Source organism: Polyodon spathula, chromosome 10, assembly GCF_017654505.1.
Source record: "Polyodon spathula isolate WHYD16114869_AA chromosome 10, ASM1765450v1, whole genome shotgun sequence".
NCBI lineage: Eukaryota > Metazoa > Chordata > Actinopteri > Acipenseriformes > Polyodontidae > Polyodon > Polyodon spathula.
In genome coordinates this window covers 19759591-19778888 of record NC_054543.1, presented here as the reverse complement: position 1 = coordinate 19778888, position 19298 = coordinate 19759591, and the positions used below count along the sequence as shown (strand labels likewise).

The following is a 19298-nucleotide window of genomic DNA, read 5'->3' as shown; positions in this document are numbered from 1 at the left end:
CTCTCCTCACAATATTCAGAGTCTTTCTTTTCCTAACTACTAGACAGACATAGATATTTAAATATCCCCTCCCCCAAATTACTATACATTGAATAATCTGCATTGGTACAGCCGACATTTTTTTCCTAAATCATAACAGCACAACAACGCATTTCCTGAAAAGTACAGCAAAAACATTGTGAGGAAAGCTGTCATAACTGTCTTGCCCTCTTTCTCGGCACTTTTTGCAAGAAACAAGTAAGTGCTATATTTACAAATTTCAGCACGCTTCCATGACTCCAGTAGCTAGCAGGATAAAAACAGTGTAAGAGATTTTTTTTTTTAAAAAAAGGCATTTCCTTTTATATAAATTGATTTAACAGTACATTACCAAATATCCTTTTTTTCATCAATAATTTTTATTGACAAGCATAGTGAACAGCATTTCATAATGTTACTAAATTCATTTATTAGCTTTTTGGGACAGCTTAAATTTACAGTATAATTGTAAATCTCGAAAAACTACTCACTTCTAAATCTTTTGTAGTCATTTTTGTATTACTTTAGCATAAATACATGTTCATTTGGATTCATATGTTGTTTTTTTCTGACTTTATGTGAACAAAAAGACACAAAAGCTCCAGTTTTCTCATTGGAAATAGTGATATTTCAAAATATCACTGTCCTGGTCACAAAAGCAAAGTTTGTGGGGAATAATAGCCATTTTCTATACTTTTGAGGCATAAGCAATTAGGAAATAACACTTACTACCCAGGAACAAAAATTGTCTTACATAGTGTAATCAGGGGTTCACCTGTTCTCTCTTGCCTTTCATGCTCTGATATCTGCTATTAGTCAGAGCCATATGCACCCTCTCTACCCATATGAAAAATGCATTGCTGTAAAAAATGTACTGACGGTACGCATTTGCGTCTTAAAAACAATATTGAAGTCCGCTTTTTATTTTATTTTTTTTGTATTGGTGCCCATGCCTACCTGCATACCAGTTATGTGAATCCCTGTAAATAATGATCTCAGGATACACAACAAAGAATGACAGAGAACACAGCTTTTTAGGACATTACACAGGAATAACAAAATGTAGATAAAAGGGCCTTTTTTCAGTTTTTACAGAAAAAGTCCTGGGTTTTACAAAAGCCAATATTATTTTTTTAACATCTTACATTAGGTAGAAACGTTTAAGTTTGGAAATTGGCCAGTGTGGCAGTGTGCCCCGTCCATGTGTGTGTTATGTGTTATATGTTGCGTGTGGTGTGCACAAGCAGCGCATTCATCATTTCACTCGCAGTACTGTGTGTTCTTCCAGGTCTGACGTCACCACTTCAAACCATCCATGACAGCCAGTTAATAATAAAACAAAATGCTTGAAGTTGGAATGCTCTTACTTTTCTATTTCAGCCACGTATTGGGTCTGGAACTTGCCCTTGATGCACAGTGCGTCTGACATCCTGCCCTGAAACAGCAGACCTTTCCTGGCCATCTTCACCAGAATGATTCTTACCAGCTCCCCCATGTACATTCCACTAATCAGCTTCTCAAACCTGTTCAAAGTCAAGAACAATTACTGTATAAAAGTGTATCTACAATGTATGCCTCTTGTGTTTCTCGAGAGCTTACAAATGTGCTTAAAATAATATCTAACAAAAGAGAAGAATAACCACATTATAAAACTCTGACTATCACTAAAATTGTTTAAACATTATGGGCCATATTTTCAAAGTGTTTACTCCAGTCTTCAATTCACTTGTTAGTTTTTGACAGACATAAATTTTACAAAACTAGAACCAGAGATCCAAGTTATATCTTCCAATTTATATATTTCAGGTTATATATTTCAAGTTCTTTTTAGCACACTCAAGGTGTTTTGTTTATCATTTTGTAACATTAACATTTATTTTACACATAAAAAGAGATAATTAAAAAATAGGGGTGCACATATATAAAGGAAAAAAACATTTTGCAGCATTTTGAAGCTGGACTTGATTACTGTGCCACATTGTTTAGTAGTATATTCAAGTTTGACTGAATTTTGTGACTGGACATTTTCATGACATCATTTTGTTTTTGATTAAGTGAACAATTTAAGTTGGGCTGCATTTTTAAGCAGAGCATTCTTAAAATAAGAATTTAATAAACGTTGTTGTAGTTGACATTGTGTAGGCATTTTTTTTTTTTTTTTTACTGACAATGTACAGTATAGGTCAAAGTTATAATATGCAATGTTTGACAGCCAGTGGCTATAAAAAATATCACATTATATGTTTTTTTCTCTACAGAAGTGTTTTTATTAGTACAAATAAAGTGTTTTTTGTGTGAATATTTTCTAAAACAAATGTATAAATTGCTGACAAGCACATAATATAATACTATGTTATTCTTTGTATTCATTTTCTGAAGTAAATGAAACAAGTAAACATTACCTGTTCATTTTTGTCATAAATACAACAAGTAAACGATATCTGTTAATTGTTTAACATTTATAGTTATAAAACAGTTTAAATATAGGCCCTATGTCTCGTTCTAGTAGTTTACCTGCATTGTCTATTTATTATCGATATCCGATCGGTATTGGCCGATATGGGTAGATAACCATCGGCTGTCTGTATCGACCAAGAAAATCTTATCGGTGCACCCCTATTAAAGAATTGAGGAAAGCCTTTAAAAACATGACCCTATATATTTGGATTACTCTAAAAAAAAAAAAAGCTATGGATTTTACCACTGGGATGTCTCAGCACTTTTGAGGGTCCTGTCAATAAACATTTTTATCCAAATCCCACCATCACTAAGAACCCATTGCAGTTGCTAGTTAACAGTAAAGTATAACGGCTTTCTACAAAACGAAGTAAATACATTCATTTACACACATAGCATACTTAACTAGGTTAGCTGATTCCAGGCTATTAAGTCTTGTTTTCGCTGCCTGGCTCTACATGCTTTGGCTGCCCATGGCTAGCCGCTGAAATAATTTCAGTGCTTTTTCCAAACCTGGTAAACCTCATAAAATCTTGTCATGCGTCAAAGGTCACTGAGGTATTGTGGGATCGTATGAAAATGGAAGGGAATCTGGTTAAGACGGAGAGTACAGCCAAACTAACAGTTTTGTTGTGTTTATCATGAATAAACAACAAAATTCTTTGCTTTTGGTGAATAAAATAAAGCTTAATGAAAAACAATAAAGAAAATGTCATATGTGTGCTTTACCTATATGAAAGGAAATCAGCGTCGATTTGCCTGACCAGATAGCCATGCTCAGAAGACCAGTGGAAACACCCTGTTTGGTTGCCGTTCGCAACCTTAGCCGGGCGCACCAGACAGTGGAAATGGAGCATTAGAGGTGATATTTTTCTAATTCCTAGTTGCGTACGTACAGTTGTTTCCCAGGGTTGATGGATCCCAAGTCAATATCTCTGTCGAACTCGGTGCGGATGTCTTCCAGCGAGCCATCGTCCCCGAATGATCCCCACTCAGTGTTGATGCACATCCTCCCCTCGTCCCCTTCCACCAGATCAATGTGTCTCATCTCCTCCATGTAACACGCATTGGTACCCGTACCTGAGGAGAATGTAGTCACAATCTGAGAGAATTTACCAGCAAAACTACTGGGTAACGCTTTATTTTGCATGTTTTTTGTTCAAGTTAAATGTTAATTACAAACAATATCAATGATTTGGTCTAGTTTCTTGTCGTTCTACAATGTATCAGAAAATGGTTAGGGTTAGAGTTAGGCTTAGGGATAGGGTTAGGATTAGGGTTAAACAATGCAAAAATGTACACATTAAGTACATTGTATCTGTGCATAATAACATTGTAATTATGTGTAAGTACACATTTATTTACTATGTGCTAATAAATACACAGTAATTAAAGACACTTAATGTAAAATATAAAATATAATCTTTTTTTGTGTAAAAAATGCTTGATGTTATTGTAAATTTGCTATATGAAATATATATGGTTTAGTTTAGTGCACAGTGGGAGCGTTTTATATGACATTAGAATGCCTTCCGTTATATTTTTATACTAGTGTAACAGGGAGTGATCTGTGATGCTCAGACTGATTCTGACCTATCGGTAAGATGAGTTTAAACGCTCGAAAACCTAGAATGCAGACAACAAGCCTGGCACTTTTACACTGTGCTTAAGACGCTTGCAGCCTTTGCTGTTACACTAGCAGAGTGATACCAGAATTCACATTCAATAGGCATGAATTATCTGCACTAAAAAGTTTGCTACAGATATATATATATATATATATATATATATATATATATATATATATATATATATATATATATATATATATATATACACACACACACACACACACACACACACACACACACACACAGTGGTTTGCAGAAGTATTCACCCCCCCTGCAAAGTTTTTACATTTCACTGGCACCTGAGCGTACTCCACAACGCTTTCAAATTAGACTTTACATGTAGAATCTACACAAACTACTCCACATTGATAAAGTTAAAAAATGCATATAGAATATAAATAAGTAAGATTTAGCAAAAAAAATGAATAATCTCAGTATCATAAGTATTCAACTTATGTTACAACCTAAATCAGCTCAGGTAGAAATGATTTGTCTGAAAGGTCACACAATTAGTGAAATGGTTTCAGCCTGTGTGTACTCAAAGTGGTTTAACTTGTAGATTATTTCGGTATATAAAGACTTTCAAGATGCAACTCGCACAGTGATCCAACAAAGTAACCATGAAGACCAAGGAGCTTTCAAAACAAGTCAGGGATAAAGTGGTAGAGAGGCACAGAGCAGGAGAAGGGTACAAGAAATTTTCAAAAGGCTCTGATTATCCCTCTTAGCACTGTGAAGTCCATCATTAAGAAGTGGAAGATGCATCATACCACCCAGACACTACCCAGATCAAGTCACCCTCCCAAACTGAGCAGCCGGGCAAGCAGGAAACTGGTTTGGGATGTCACTCTGAAGCCAACAGTAACCTTGACAGAACTGCAAAGTTCTGTGTCTGAGATGGAGTCAGTGCACATACCAACAGTAAGAGGGTCCCCATACAAAGCTGGCCTGTCTGGATAGTTGGAAAGAAAGAAGCTATTACTCAAAAACCTCATCTTAACGCATGTATGGAGTTTGTGAAAAGCTTATAGATGATACTGAAGACATGTGGAAAAAGGTTTGTGGTTAGACGAGACAAAAATTGAACTTTTCGGTCTAAATTCCAACGTTACGTCTGACGCAAGCCCAACACTGCACATCACCCAGTCAACACCATCCCAACTGTCAAGCATGGTGGTGGCAGCATCATGTTATGGGGATGCTTCTCTTCATCAGGGACTGAGGAGCTTGTCAGGATAGAGGGGAGAATGGATGGTGCAAAGTACAGGCAAATCCTTGAGGAAAACCTGTTTGAGTCAGACAAGACTCTGAAACTGGGGAGGAAATTCACATTTTAGCAGGACAATGACCCGAAGCATAAAGCCAAAGCCCCACTGGAGTGGTTGAACAAGAAGATAATTCATGTTCTTAAGTGGCCCAGTCAAAGTCCTGACTTGAATCAAATTGAAAATTTATGGCGAGACTTGAAGATTGCAGTCCATCGACGAAAAGGTGCTTCTACCAAGTACTGATTTAAGGGACTGAATACTTATGCGACCAGTAAATTTCATTTAGTTTTGCTAACATTTAACCTCCTCCTCATATAACATTATTTAGTTTAACCACTACAGCTTTGAATAAAACATCTGTTTGAAAAACTGTGCATAGATTATTTGTAATTCAACAAAATGTGGCATTATTGGTAGAGGGTGAATACTTCTGCAAACCACTGTATATGTGTGAAATTTAAAGAAACAAGGTTTTAAATAACATACTAGTAGGCTAATAAATAGAAATTGAGCAGATCAATAGATACATTTGCCATGTAAAGATAAGTAGATACTATTCATAGATTATTGTAATGTTTTACAGAGTGGCTCTACAAACCAACATGTTTGCTTAAGTGAACCCCAGAACTGAACATAAAAAATCCCAATGTATTTCTTTATATACTCCTTGCTAATGTTGGGAGTTCTGCTACTAGTACAGAAAGATTAGAAATGTAGCCTGTATTTACCTATAATGGCACCAACTTCACAGTACTGATCGTCATATCCACAGGCCATCATTGTCCCTACAGTGTCGTTTACCAAGGCCAAAACATCCACGTCCATGCCCTAGTTAAGCATAACAGCAATCATAGTCAAGCACACCAACCACACAGGAGAACAAGGGGGCATCAAACAGGAAGGATTACATCTACAATATAATGACTGTGACATATATTCATTTTAAACAACTGCAACAATATAACAATACTATTGTCTAGAAAGATGTTATATCATGAAACTTTAGCACTGATATATCTGTGTCATATTTAATTCATGCCTAAATGTGAATATAAACAAGAAAGAATGAAGGCAAAATTCAATGTAGCATTACCCCAGTTTTGTCGATAGCCTTCCGCAAGGAGTCCACCACATCTGTGCCTCGTACTCCTCTGGCTTTGAAATGTTTAGACCATGATAACAGCACACCCTGGAACAAATAAAAGAGGTGGCAGAACCAGTCATGACACATTGTTTAGTGTACTCTAATGAACATATGCATGGTTGTATCACACTTTATTATTTTAAGGGCGTCTTTTTCAGTTTATCAACTGTTAACACCTGGCTTACTAACACAGCACTGTTCATTTAAGGGATAATGGCATTGCTGTGGCGTATTATAAGGTAATACATGGACGAGTCATAAAGCTTGAGGCCAGAGGTTGAGAGCATTATTTGAACGAGGGAGTTCCATTCTTACCGAGGAGCAAGCTACAGCAATATCAATATCACTATTATAATACAACTTCTTAAAGTGATTTATTAATTTACCTCTGTGTTACTAAGACAAAAATTCAATAGTGCTTTCACTAGGTCATTGATGGAGGCAAGGCAGAGACCTTGTTTGACTTATTTATAAGTTTTATCTAGTTTATTATTTTAAAATCGATAATTGCTTGTTGAACCAGAAACAACTGATAATTCCAATCATCAGTGCAACACTAGTTAAGACCACAAGACTAATTTTATTTGAGTTGAATTCAAACACAGGCCTCCAGAGGTAAAAAGCCATGAGAAGTTGTGTTGCCAAGCCCACACTGAAGCTCTAGTTAAGCAACTGTCAACACATTTTGCCTAGAATGAGTCAAAAATGGACATGGATCACTGTGCGTCTTGGCTATTGATTCCTGCTCCTTCTCTTACCTTATCTAGTTTGGTTTGATTGCAGGGAAAGGAGAAGGTGAATCCTAGGAGGTGTCTCTTCGTGTTCATATGTTGCTTCTCCATAAAATGCTTCAGACATTCAGCTACGTGATCAAACAACTGCAAAAATATGAGCGACATGTGATAATATGAACACAATTCTGTATAATAGGACAAAAACAATAAAGAAAGCTGCTTACATCTGTCCCTTTGCCGCTCATGATCTCCTCTGGGGTTGGGTAAAGCTGACTTTCCATTTCAACTCTCTGCTTCCCATCATCTGATACCTTCACCCGAAGCACTTTGAACTTAGACCCGCCAAGATCCAGAGCGAGAAAGTCACCCTTCTCTGCAATTAATTAAATAATGAACAGTTGGCTTGTGACAAACACTGCATTACGGTTTGAAATTGCATACAGATCCCAACTGGATGAATGTTCATCAGCTAGTAGTAGTTAAAAATACCTGACTGAAGATCATATTGGAGTCTAAACCTTTGTGGGTGAGAGGAAGGCACCTAACTTTGTTTAATTGTTTGGGGGGAGGAGGGGCCCGGGGGACACGGGACGGGGGTCGGGGGACGGGGGGTGCAAAGGTACAGAAGAACTGCCAAGCGAAGTGAGGCAAATTATTTTTACTGTTCAATCTTTTTCAAGTTTCTGTTTTTGTAATAGTAAACCCACAACATTGGACAGCTGTTTTAACGTAAAATATAGAATATCTACTAACGGAGCATTTATTAAGTACGAACACAAGTAGCACGAAATGGCAGAGCCAGTTCCAGTGGCAGATCTGCACAATGTTGTACAGAACCTATCATTCCAACATGCAGCTTATTAAAGGGAAGTGCTAAACAAGCACAAACAATAACATGAACAACACGTTATAATATGGCTTGTTTATTGCTAGATATATTGACATATGTATGTCAACAGTGAAAATATTCCTTGCTAGGTTTTGTTTTAAACGTAGTCCTGGATGCTAGAGAATGTTTTTCACATTTTGTCATCAGACATTGCTTAGCTCAGTTATCACAGCGAAACACAAGACTTTCCGAACCGCCGATGTGATTAGAATCAGTTGATTCAATAGGACATTATCAAGCAAAATCAACCTATAGGAATGAGCCAGTAGGTACTTATTAGCCTCCTAACCCCTAAATCTACCCTCTTCCCCTAAACCTAATTTCTACCGCTAACTGTTTGCTATTAAACTATTTCACCACTTGTTTATCGCCCTCTAGCGGCTACTCCATCCAACGTCCATTAAAGCGCTTGATCCGGTGTGGTAGGGAAAAAGTAGAGCACGCAAGCGCAGTAAGGTAAAAGAAAGGCTCGGCGGCTATTTGATTAAAGGGGAAGTTAAGTGCACTGTCTGATCATTTTATTTGCCAGACCGTACGATAGTCCGCACACCTCTTTCTTGGTTTTATTTATTTATTTTCTGTATGTAAAATATGTGTGATGCAGTTTTCTGTTAAGAGTTTATACTCGGACTAAAGTGTTAAACGTTTGTCAATTTGTTCTGCCGGTGTGTATTTAAAAATGTCGTTGTTAGTCAAATGTAGGCTGTAGTTGATGTGTGATCGCAAAGATTTATTTACTGTATATTATTAAAAGGCTTTACACGTCAAAATGTTGTCAATATTTAATCAAAATTAAAATGTTTTATTAACATATTCTAATAACATACAATAATACAGTATTATTAGTATTGTTTATATTATTTTGTAATTAGGCCGAGCAATAACTATCACAGTTTACAAAGACTAACGTTATCCTTCTTCGTTTTAAAGAAAAATAAAAGACTAGAAGAACTCAACATGACAGCTAAATTAGAACAGTTGTCATGTATCTAGCTTAGGTTGGGAAATAAAATGTTTTATTTCCCAAATTAACATGTCATAGGTTTTGTAAACGTCTGATCTGCTTATTTATGTAAATTTATACTTACAAAATACTTTCAAAAACTTCGAGTTGCCATGTTTGTTAAACAGACATAAAAATTACACTTACAAACTTCATTTTAAATTATGTACATATTGTTAATGTATATTACAGCATTCTCTTATCTGTCGTCATACTGTCAAATACGTCCGATCTATTTATTTACGTAAATTTATACTTACAAAATCAATTTAAAAGTACTTATTTTTTAATATATGCGATCTTCTAATTCCCCCGACGTACACAACGGAACCTCCCCTTTAAATTCTAGACTGCGATCCTCTTTTTCCCCCGGACCCCTGACCTACTCTACTCTAATCCTTGATAACGTCCCATAAAATCGACTGATTCTATTCAGATCAGGTGTTCGCTATACAGAGCAATGTTTGGTGCTGATAGGTTGAAACAATAAGTATCCACCCTCACATTGTAATGCTTATTGATAACACTATGTAACACAATTTTTGTTCCTGGGTAGTAAGTGTTATTTCCTAATTGCTTATGCCTCAAAAGTATAGAAAATGGCTATTATTCCCCACAAACTTTGCTTTTGTGACCAGGACAGTGATATTTCAAAACGGGCAAATGTGTGTCTTTTCGTTCACATAAAGTCAGAAAAAAACAACATATGAATCCAAATTAACATGTATTTATTCTAAAGTAATACAAAAATGACTACAAAAGATTTAGAAGTGAGTAGTTTTTTGAGATTTACGATTAGTATAATCGTAAATCTCAAAAAATTACTCACTTCTAAATGCGTAAGACACAAATATAGCTCCGGTTTACTGCAAAGTTGGCTAAACGTTCTGTATTATTATATTTCTTAGCAGACACCCTTATCCAGGGCAACGTACAATTGTTACAAGATATCACATTATTTTTTACCTACAATTACCCATTTATACAGTATAAATAACTAAACAGCAGCTGCACAAGCTGGATGCTTGCGTTCCTTGTAATGAAAGAAAAGTTTCTGTATGTTTGCTGCCGACACGTTAAATTTCAATACTATACTATCGAAGATGCAAGATCTCATATCTCAGCCATCCAATCACCAATCTTTTTTTCATAACCATGACAACGGTACTGAGGTGGGTGGGACGGATATATTTTTTGAACCACGAGGATGAGCTAGACTCGCCGCAGCAGATTACATTCTGATATGTTTTTAATTGTCAATCGCTCCATAACTGGGTGGGCCTGTGAGCAAAATGTGTGGGCCCAGGCCCCTCAGGCCCCTCAGGCCCAAGCGTGGTTCCCCCCCTGAGCTGTGTTCAGCCCCACCAACTGCATTCCAAAATTCCCGCATCCTTAGGCAGCAAAATAAATAAATAAATAAAAGTTGATGTGCCAAGTATGTGAGATTTACCTTCCAAAGACTAATGGAGTCGATGATATACTGAAATCTAAGCATATCTTGAGCTACACTGGTAAATATTGAGTCAACCTTTTTATCAATCAACATTTATTTCAAATTTTCAGTCGTCAATCCTGACCCCCTGCCACAGTCACATTCACTTAAAGACATTTTTTTCTTACTGTTAGCTAACATTAGCCACAGTGCAGACCTTGATTCAAACCAATATGTTAGTGCAGGGAGCATTTATTGTGGTTGCTTGTAAATGCTCCCCATCCTCTGAATACTTTTCCATTTTTATATTTTATTTAAACATTTTTAAAGCAAATCAATACCAAACACAAAAAAAGTGAAGGAGAAAAATAGTTTGCCCCCCTCCCACCCCCCATCATGGGTGAGAGCCCCCTTTGGTGGTCCACTGCACAGAATAGGGGGTCTATGGGGCAAACATTACCCTTCTCAAAGATTAAGTCTTAAGATGCATGTAAAATACACATTGAAGTACTGTGGGAAACATTTCCAAAACTGTTATAATGCTTTCTCAGTAGATTTACTGACTTGTGTACAGTATGAACCTGCTTTTGTTTTGTATTTTAGATTTCCATTCTGTTGTTGTAAACCTGCTGTATAATTATCAGCTTTTCTGGTGTTCCAATAAAGAACCCCAGTCAAATACATAAAATGTGAAAAATATGCTTTTTATTTGAGTATTTTGTGAGCTCCTGAAAAATAAATGCTGAAATAGAGCAAGCCTACTCATATTTTCTTCACAAACCAGGAATAGCCCTTTGACTAAAATACAGAGACAGCTGGTTTTAAACATTAACCCAGATTTATGATACTAAAGTTTGGTTGTTGAACTGGAACTATGCACTTCATTAAGTCAAGTTACAGTATCAAGGCTAGCTGGAGTTCACTGTAGCACACTGCGTCTTACCTGATCCATCCGGGGTGGACCTGACATGCGTGGGCAGCATCTTAACTGTGGCTGTGGGGTTGGTGTCCCTTGACAGGCCCTTTTCCATCTCCACCCGGAAACGCATCATGATGTCTCGCAGCTGCTCGTCCGAGAGGCGCATGTGATACAGGAACTTGTCCACCTGTGAGACAGAATAAGGGATACTGTACTTTAAAAACAGTGTTGTGTGACGCACTACCTTTATGGATTGTGTCCCGTCAGAGAGATGACATGAGGTTAAAAGCTCTACTGGGTTGCACCCAGTCTCTGTCCTGTTACATATATTAAACTAATAAGTTTATGTGTAGAATTGAGTGTTTAAATACATGTAGAAATAACGGCAACATTTAAGTAGAATTGAAAACAATGCAAAACAACAAGATTGCACGAATTAGGAGTCAGTCACCCTATTGATACTGTTATGCCGGCTGTTTTGAGTAGAGCTGCTGTCTTTTGGAGGCTTACTCCTGTTACTGCCAGCCTACACTGCATTCTTAATGGTTACATTTTAACATTTTTTTATTTAAAGGACTGCATAGAAGAGTTTCAACATATTCTTTTCAATGAACAGCTGGCTTCACAAATCCCAATCATCATTAATCTCTGAGTACCTTACCTAAAGTAAAATTGGACAGTGTAAGATCAGTCTGTGGAACCAGCTGGAAGGGTTTCAATCCAATAAGTCATGCTTGCAGCAAGGCTTGATATGATATTAAGCTCCTGCCTCAGAGGAACAGACTGCTTCATCATTTTCTCATACCAATTTAAGGGATGTGTAATTCTGTTTTGAGCTGCACTTTGATTCTTATCTATCTTTTCAGAGCTATACAGACTTTAAAGAAATAGGCTATCTTATGTGTTTTGCATTTATGGATGAAAATTGGATTTAGAAGACCAAAAAGCTGTAAATTAAAACTGCTTTATTTAAGGGACCATGGCCCCAGTCTTTGAAAGCTTTGCACACCAGGCAGGTATGCACGTTGCAAATGGCCGTTGTGCCGAAATTGTGCCAAGTTGCCATATTCAAAAGTCCTTTTGCGCGTCACAATCCACTCTGCGCTGTGCAGAAATAAAATGTATGCATCGCGCAATATCGGGGGAGTGGCCAACAATATGCGTGACCCTGGTATATTCGAAGGTATGCGCCAAGCACAAAACCAGGTTTGTGACGTGCAAAATAACGATTGTACAAGGACTGCGTTAACTCTGCGAACAATACCATTCCAGCACTGACTACAAACAGAGAACAATGGGAAACGTGGGTAGCACACAGTGTGTCCGTCTACATGTGGATGTGAATGATGCAAGGCACATCCATCAACAGCAACCCCGACATAGGCGAAGATATGCTGAAAGGGTGCACTGGCCTCGGCACACATATGAGGAGCTCAGCAATGAGCAAGTCGTGTCCAGGTATCGTCTCGACTCATCTATGCCACATGCTGCATGATGACCTGGCCAGAACAAACTTGCACAGTCATGCCTTGTCTGAGCAATTAATAGTGTCTGTCTGTATGTGCATCCTGGCTAGTGGGACCTTCCAGAAGGTAGCAGGTGATATAGTGGGGATCACCCAGTCAGCAGTGTCCCGCCATCTCGACCCGTTCATAACCGCATTGCTGCGACATGCTGAGGAACATATTAAATTCCACAGTACCAGAGCAGACAGTGAGGAGATAATGCAGGGTTTTTATGAGGTTGCGCACCTGTCGCGCGTGGTAGGTGCATTTGACTGCACCCATATTGCTATCCAGGCAACTGTTCCAGTTGTCCTGTTCAATCCAGTTGTATTCAGAATAGTTCCGGTCAATACCAGTATATATATATATATATATATATATATATATATATATATATATATATATATATATATATATATGTTATATGTTTGTGTGTGTGTGTGTATATATATATATATATATATACATATACATACATTTATATATAATCAATTATTGTAAGGTGACATTGGTTTTATGTTGGGAAATATTTTTAAGAAAAATAAAAAACTGAAATATCTTGCTTGCATAAGTATTCAACCCCCACACATTAATATTTGGTAGAGCAACATTTTGCTGCAATAGCAGCTTTAAGTCTTTTGGGGTACGTATGTACCAGCTTTGCACACAGTGTCAGAGTGATTTTGGCCCATTCTTCTTGGCAGATTTGATCCAGGTTGTTCAGGATGGATGGACAGCGCTTGTGGACTGCAATTTTCAAATAGTGCCACAGATTCTCAATGGGATTGAGATCAGGACTTTGACTGGGCCATTGTAGGACATTCAACTCTGTTTTTGAGCCACTCCAATGTTGCTTTGGCCTTGTGCTTGGGATCATTGTCCTCCTAAAAGGAAACATTTCCTCCCAAGCTTCAGTTTTTTAGCGGACTAAGCAGATTCTCTTGCATTATTTTCCTGTATTTTGCTCCACCCATTCTTCCTTCAATGGTAACAAGATGCCCAGTCCCTGCTGATGAGAAGCATCCCCACAGCATGATGCTGCCACCACCAAGCTTCACTGTAATGATGGTGTGTCTTGAGACACTGTCAGTGTTAGGTTTGCGCCACACATAGCGCTTTGAGTTTTGGCCAAAAAGCTCTATCTTGGTCTCATCTGACCACAAAATATTTTCCCACATCACAGCTGGATCACTCACATGCTTTCTGGCAAACTCCAGACGTGCTTTCAGATGGCACTTTTTGAGTAACTGCTTCTTTCTTGCCACCCTCCCATACAGGCCAGTGTTATGCAGAGCTCTTGATATGGTTGACTGGTGCACCATTACTCCACTCCCAGCCATTGAACTCTGTAGCTCCTTCAAAGTGATTGTTGGCCTCTCTGTGGCTTTTCTCACAAGTCTTCTTCTTGTTTAGCGCTGAGTTTTGAGGGACGGCCTTTTCTTGACAGTGCCTGGGTGGTCTGATGTGCTCACTGGGATATCCAAACACTTGGATATTATTTTGTACCCTTTCACTAATCTATGCATTTGTATTACTTTATCTCTAACTTCTCTAGAATGCTTTTTGGTCTTCATTTTCCTTCAGATTCACAGCATTACCAATGATGCTTCAACAGTGGGGGTTTTATCCATAAAATGTGACAGCAACTTTAATGGTTCACAGGTGGAGGCCAATGGTAAGGTAATTGTGTCCTTGTTAGGGCAATTTCTTTCATAGGTGCAAACTGGGAGCTTCCACAGCACAGGGGTTGAATACTTATGCAAGCAAGATATTTCAGTTTTTTATTTTTCTTAAAAGTATTTCCCAACATAAAACCAATGTCACCTGACAATAATTTGTTCTGAGTTTCAGTGTTTAAAAATAAAATATCAAACAGAATGAAATTTCAATGTACCATTTGTAATTCGGTAATATGAGAGAATTGGTCAGGGGTCTGAATACTTTTGCAAGCCACTGTATATATATAAAACATATTTAAAAAAAAAAGAAGAAAAAACATGAAAATGCATTGCATAGGCAGAGATTGAACCCGGCACATCCCGCACAGTGATTACAGTGCCGATCCACTATACAAGAGAGCTGCGACCTTGTCAAGTGTTTCAATATTGTTATGTTGCATCACCTACCAGTCATGACCCCTTCCCTATGCATGCTACAGCCTACTAATATGTAGCATTGGTTATTAATTAATTTTATTATCCTTGTAGTCACATTGAGATTAAAACGAGTGAGACCTAGCCAAGCAGGTAGCAACAAGTCAATCGGACAACAAGAACAATTACACAATAAAGTACAATTAAGACACAGGCAAATCACATTTAAAACAATAATCGAAATACACAAAAGTAGTCAACTATTTAAAACAATTACAACACTCAGTCATGAAATCATGCAGTTTACTCTTAAATTGCAATAAAGATATCTGGGTCTGCAGCTTTAGTTTGGACTGGAACTCATTCCAGGACCATGGGGAATAATAAGCAAAGGATCCTTTACCAACCTCAGTACGCACATTTGGAATTTTAAAATGCAAAAACGAATGAGATCTGAGGCTATGGTTATGATGGGAATCTATAAGGTATTCATTTAAATAAGTATATTCATATAATTTACATTGAATCGCCTTATATACCAGAATATACCAGTGCTTCAACCTAGGTAAAGCCAAAGAAGTCCAGCCTACCAGATTGTATAATATACAATGAGTATTAAATCTTGTATTTGTATTGTATCTCAATGCTGCATGATATAGCGAGTCCAGTTTACCCTACGTTGATGGTGATGCAAACCTATAAACTGCATCATCATAGTCAATTTCCAGCAAAAACATACAAGCAATAAGACTCTTTTCTTGTTTCCATAACATATATAACATGTTCATATCATAGTAACGTTTATAGCATATTCCCATGCCCGGAATCATGCACTCACCTCTGGCCAGCACACTGCCTTCCTTCTGTTCCTTTAATATGGTTATTAGCATATGGTAATACATCGGTAAATAAAAACATGAGATGCAAATGTATTCTAGGTGGACATTCAATATGCACATAACGCAGTCAAATTTGAATTGGGCGAAAACCCTAATTTGTCTGAATATACCAATACCTGCGCGATAATTGCGATGCACTATTTCCAATAACTGCGCACCGCTGGCTCAAATAGTGTCGGAGTAACAGTCCACTCTGGAGTTGGGTACAATAGTACAAAAGTACAATAATACAGAACCCCAACCCCCAACCACCACCACCATCCGCACACGTCAGATGAGCTGATCAGTTAAGTGTTTTATCACTGTATTGATATGATGGACAGTGGTAGAGTTTTTACATATACAGTTATATGTGTTCTTCACTGCTCCACAGGCATATCGGCATCCAACGTGTACCATCAAAGTATGGAAATGTAGATTGAGAGAAGGATGAAGAGGGGACGGGGGTCTGCCTGTTATCTTTGATGTATGTTGCCACACATCTGTAAATTAATTGTATAAATACGTCATACACCCATCTTGTGGCCCATTGCTTTATTTGGCTATTCCATAGGTTGCTGTGCATTACGGGTGAGGGGTGGGCAGCTGCAGTTAACGTTTTCCTAAAGTCAGACTAGTGATACGATCAACCAATCAAAGACCTGTATTTTCTCTGCAGCAGTCCAATCATAAGTTAGCTGAGAAGGGACAAACAGTTCTGTTAACTGTAATTTCTGGCCGTTTTTATGCAGCTATCCAGTTTGCTGAATGTTGGTGTTGTTAACTGTACAGAGACTGTTCATTTATTGAGAAATCATAGTAGGCTACAATTAACATTTTAGGGGCGTATTTAGAATTCATTTTGATTCTTACAAACAAATGGCATAACAAAAAAAATCCATTCCGGCGACACTCAAAACCTTACAAACTGGGTTTAATCATGATGTTCAAATGGGTGAGGAGAATGAATAACATAACGCATTTCTGTGTATTATGTATATAAAAATGCTTGATTGATGTTTACTTTGCAGGTGAATGAACTCGTTACATTTACAAATCAGAGAGTGTGCTACCATAGTAGACTTTGTCACGGCACGACTTATATATAAAAAAAGACAATATCCAAAGTTTTTTTTTTTTTTTTTTTTTACTTCAAAAACATACAGCTATGTCGGATCAGCTGGCCTTTAAAGAAACCTATATAGTATTTCCTCGTGACACAATACTGTCCTTATTCAATAAAACAGTGGCGTTATCAATACATTATTTTGAAAACTTGGCGCCTAGCTATGAAGCCAATTGTGTATTTGAATGGTCCGTACGTATGTGTGCACGATATATTGTGTGGTCTCGTCTGCTGTCATATCGGTACATACTGTGGCGACACCAATGATAGCAGCTTGTCGGGGTAATGCCATTACTAATGGTGACTGTCCATCATTCTGCATTCTTGCTTAGCTGTTATGTGCAGTTGCTATATTGGTAGTGAATGCGCAGACAGTTTTGCGAGGCACAAACAGATTTGCGAATTGCTCAAAAAACTGTTATATTCCAATGTCTCGCAACTGCTTTGTGCTGTTTTGGAATATCTCTCATTTTTTTTGAGAGGCACAAATTTAGCAAGGGGATTGCGCGAAGATTGAAGGTCGGGCCCCATGACATTTCTGTGGTATGTTCCGGAGTAATAAAGGACTCCCAAGTCGGCATTAGAGGGAGTTTCATTATTACAGTGGCACAAGCCACGGCAATGCCATCATCACAATTATACTACAACTTCTTAAAGGGATTTATTTATTTAGATTTGTGTTTAGTTTTCCATCAAAAATCAAAAAAACAAAAACTTTGGCCTAATGATTATTATCCTTTGTGATTACACATCAGAAACCATTATTTCCCACCAGCAGAGGGATCTGTCCTCCTTGCTAGTAAATTCCAGTGTCAGGAATTATGTCCAGTGAAATGCATGGAGATATTCAAACATTGTCAATTACTGACAAATTTTACAACCTAGAGAAAAGGTTAACATAACTATTCATAACTATAAAACACACAATTGTCAGATATGAAAAATGTATAACAAAGTAGACAAACAAATTATTTGGAGGAATGTATCCAATATTCAATTGTATTCCAAGTTTACATTCTTTAAAAATTATTTCAAACTTTGTATTCAAACTGGATTAAAATGGATGGCAATTTTGATGCTCAAAATACATGCAAGGAAGCAAAACATCGAGGTAAATGAATTTGTATAAATGCATTTATATTATAAAAATGATTCCACAACTTAGTACACTGAAATCAGAATGCAAAAAGAATCATTACATTAAAACCATTTTCTCAGTGTTCTTTTTATAAACGTAAAGAATATAAAAAGAATGCATTATCAATGCAAAAACATGATCCATATTTGTTGCTAGAAGTAAATTTGTTGCTCTCTTTTTCACTGCTCAAGGCCTAAAGAAATCTGTGCAGTTAAATTATTTCTCAGATTTCTAAGTAAATATCAGAGGTAATATTGGCTTTTTACTGCACTAAAACGCTATAATTTACTATTATTATTTAAATCGTGGTATATGTTCATGGTTTATATCAGTATTTTGACATGCATGATTGGGACACATTTAGAATGAAATCTTTAAAAATGAATTCTGGTAAAGATCTGGACATTTACAATAAAAATGTCAACACAAATCTAAATAAAGGGCGTTGTCTTTGTTCAAGCAGGGTTTTTACTGTTCTACAGTGTAACTAGAAAAATCATAAAACAGGAAAGTGTTTAGAAAAAAAGTATTAGTTTTTCATGGTATTTTATGACGTTTGTCAAATGGCATTGTTTCCGATACTACTTTAAATCTATGATTGAGTCTGTTTGAATCTGGATGACACCTCTGACAGTACTATCAATGGGAAAGTGGCATTGCTAAATCCAAATAAATACTAATAGTTATTACAAGGTAACCAGGACAAAGCATTGACAATTACACCCATACAATATTGTGACTACAAATCTGATTTAAACAAACACTCACAACTAGATACATCTGCACAGCTTACCTTTTGAATCTGGTCTTCTTTCAGTTTTGAAAAATAAAAGGATAGCAAATGCACAGCAAACATCTTGAACCCAAAATTATCCCCCAAAGCAGATTTCTTGAAAAGCTACTGAATGAATCTCATCCAGTTCTTAAAGTTTCAGTAAATCTCAAGTTTCGGTAGAAACCTGGCTCCCTTATTTCCCAAGTAAAGGTTTGCATTCTCTGTGTCCTCTGTTACTGCAGGGGAAAGACAAGCCCACCCCTCAGCCAGTTCAATAATTAATGCCCA

General features: G+C 37.1%; 1 protein-coding gene across 2 annotated transcripts in view; it reads right to left on the bottom strand.

Annotated features, from left to right (window-relative positions):
• LOC121321908 (hexokinase HKDC1-like) overlaps positions 1-19298 on the bottom strand; it is a 39558-nt gene extending 20260 nt beyond the window's left edge. For both annotated transcript variants that reach the window (XM_041261291.1, XM_041261292.1), the window contains exons 1-8: positions 19029-19298; positions 11520-11682; positions 7477-7625; positions 7277-7396; positions 6468-6563; positions 6103-6202; positions 3372-3555; positions 1386-1541 (exon numbers count right to left, since the gene is read on the bottom strand). In XM_041261291.1, the coding sequence (XP_041117225.1) occupies positions 1386-1541; positions 3372-3555; positions 6103-6202; positions 6468-6563; positions 7277-7396; positions 7477-7625; positions 11520-11682; positions 19029-19091 (1031 nt within the window). In that variant the 5' untranslated portion in view covers positions 19092-19298. The remainder of the gene's footprint in view (positions 1-1385; positions 1542-3371; positions 3556-6102; positions 6203-6467; positions 6564-7276; positions 7397-7476; positions 7626-11519; positions 11683-19028) is intronic.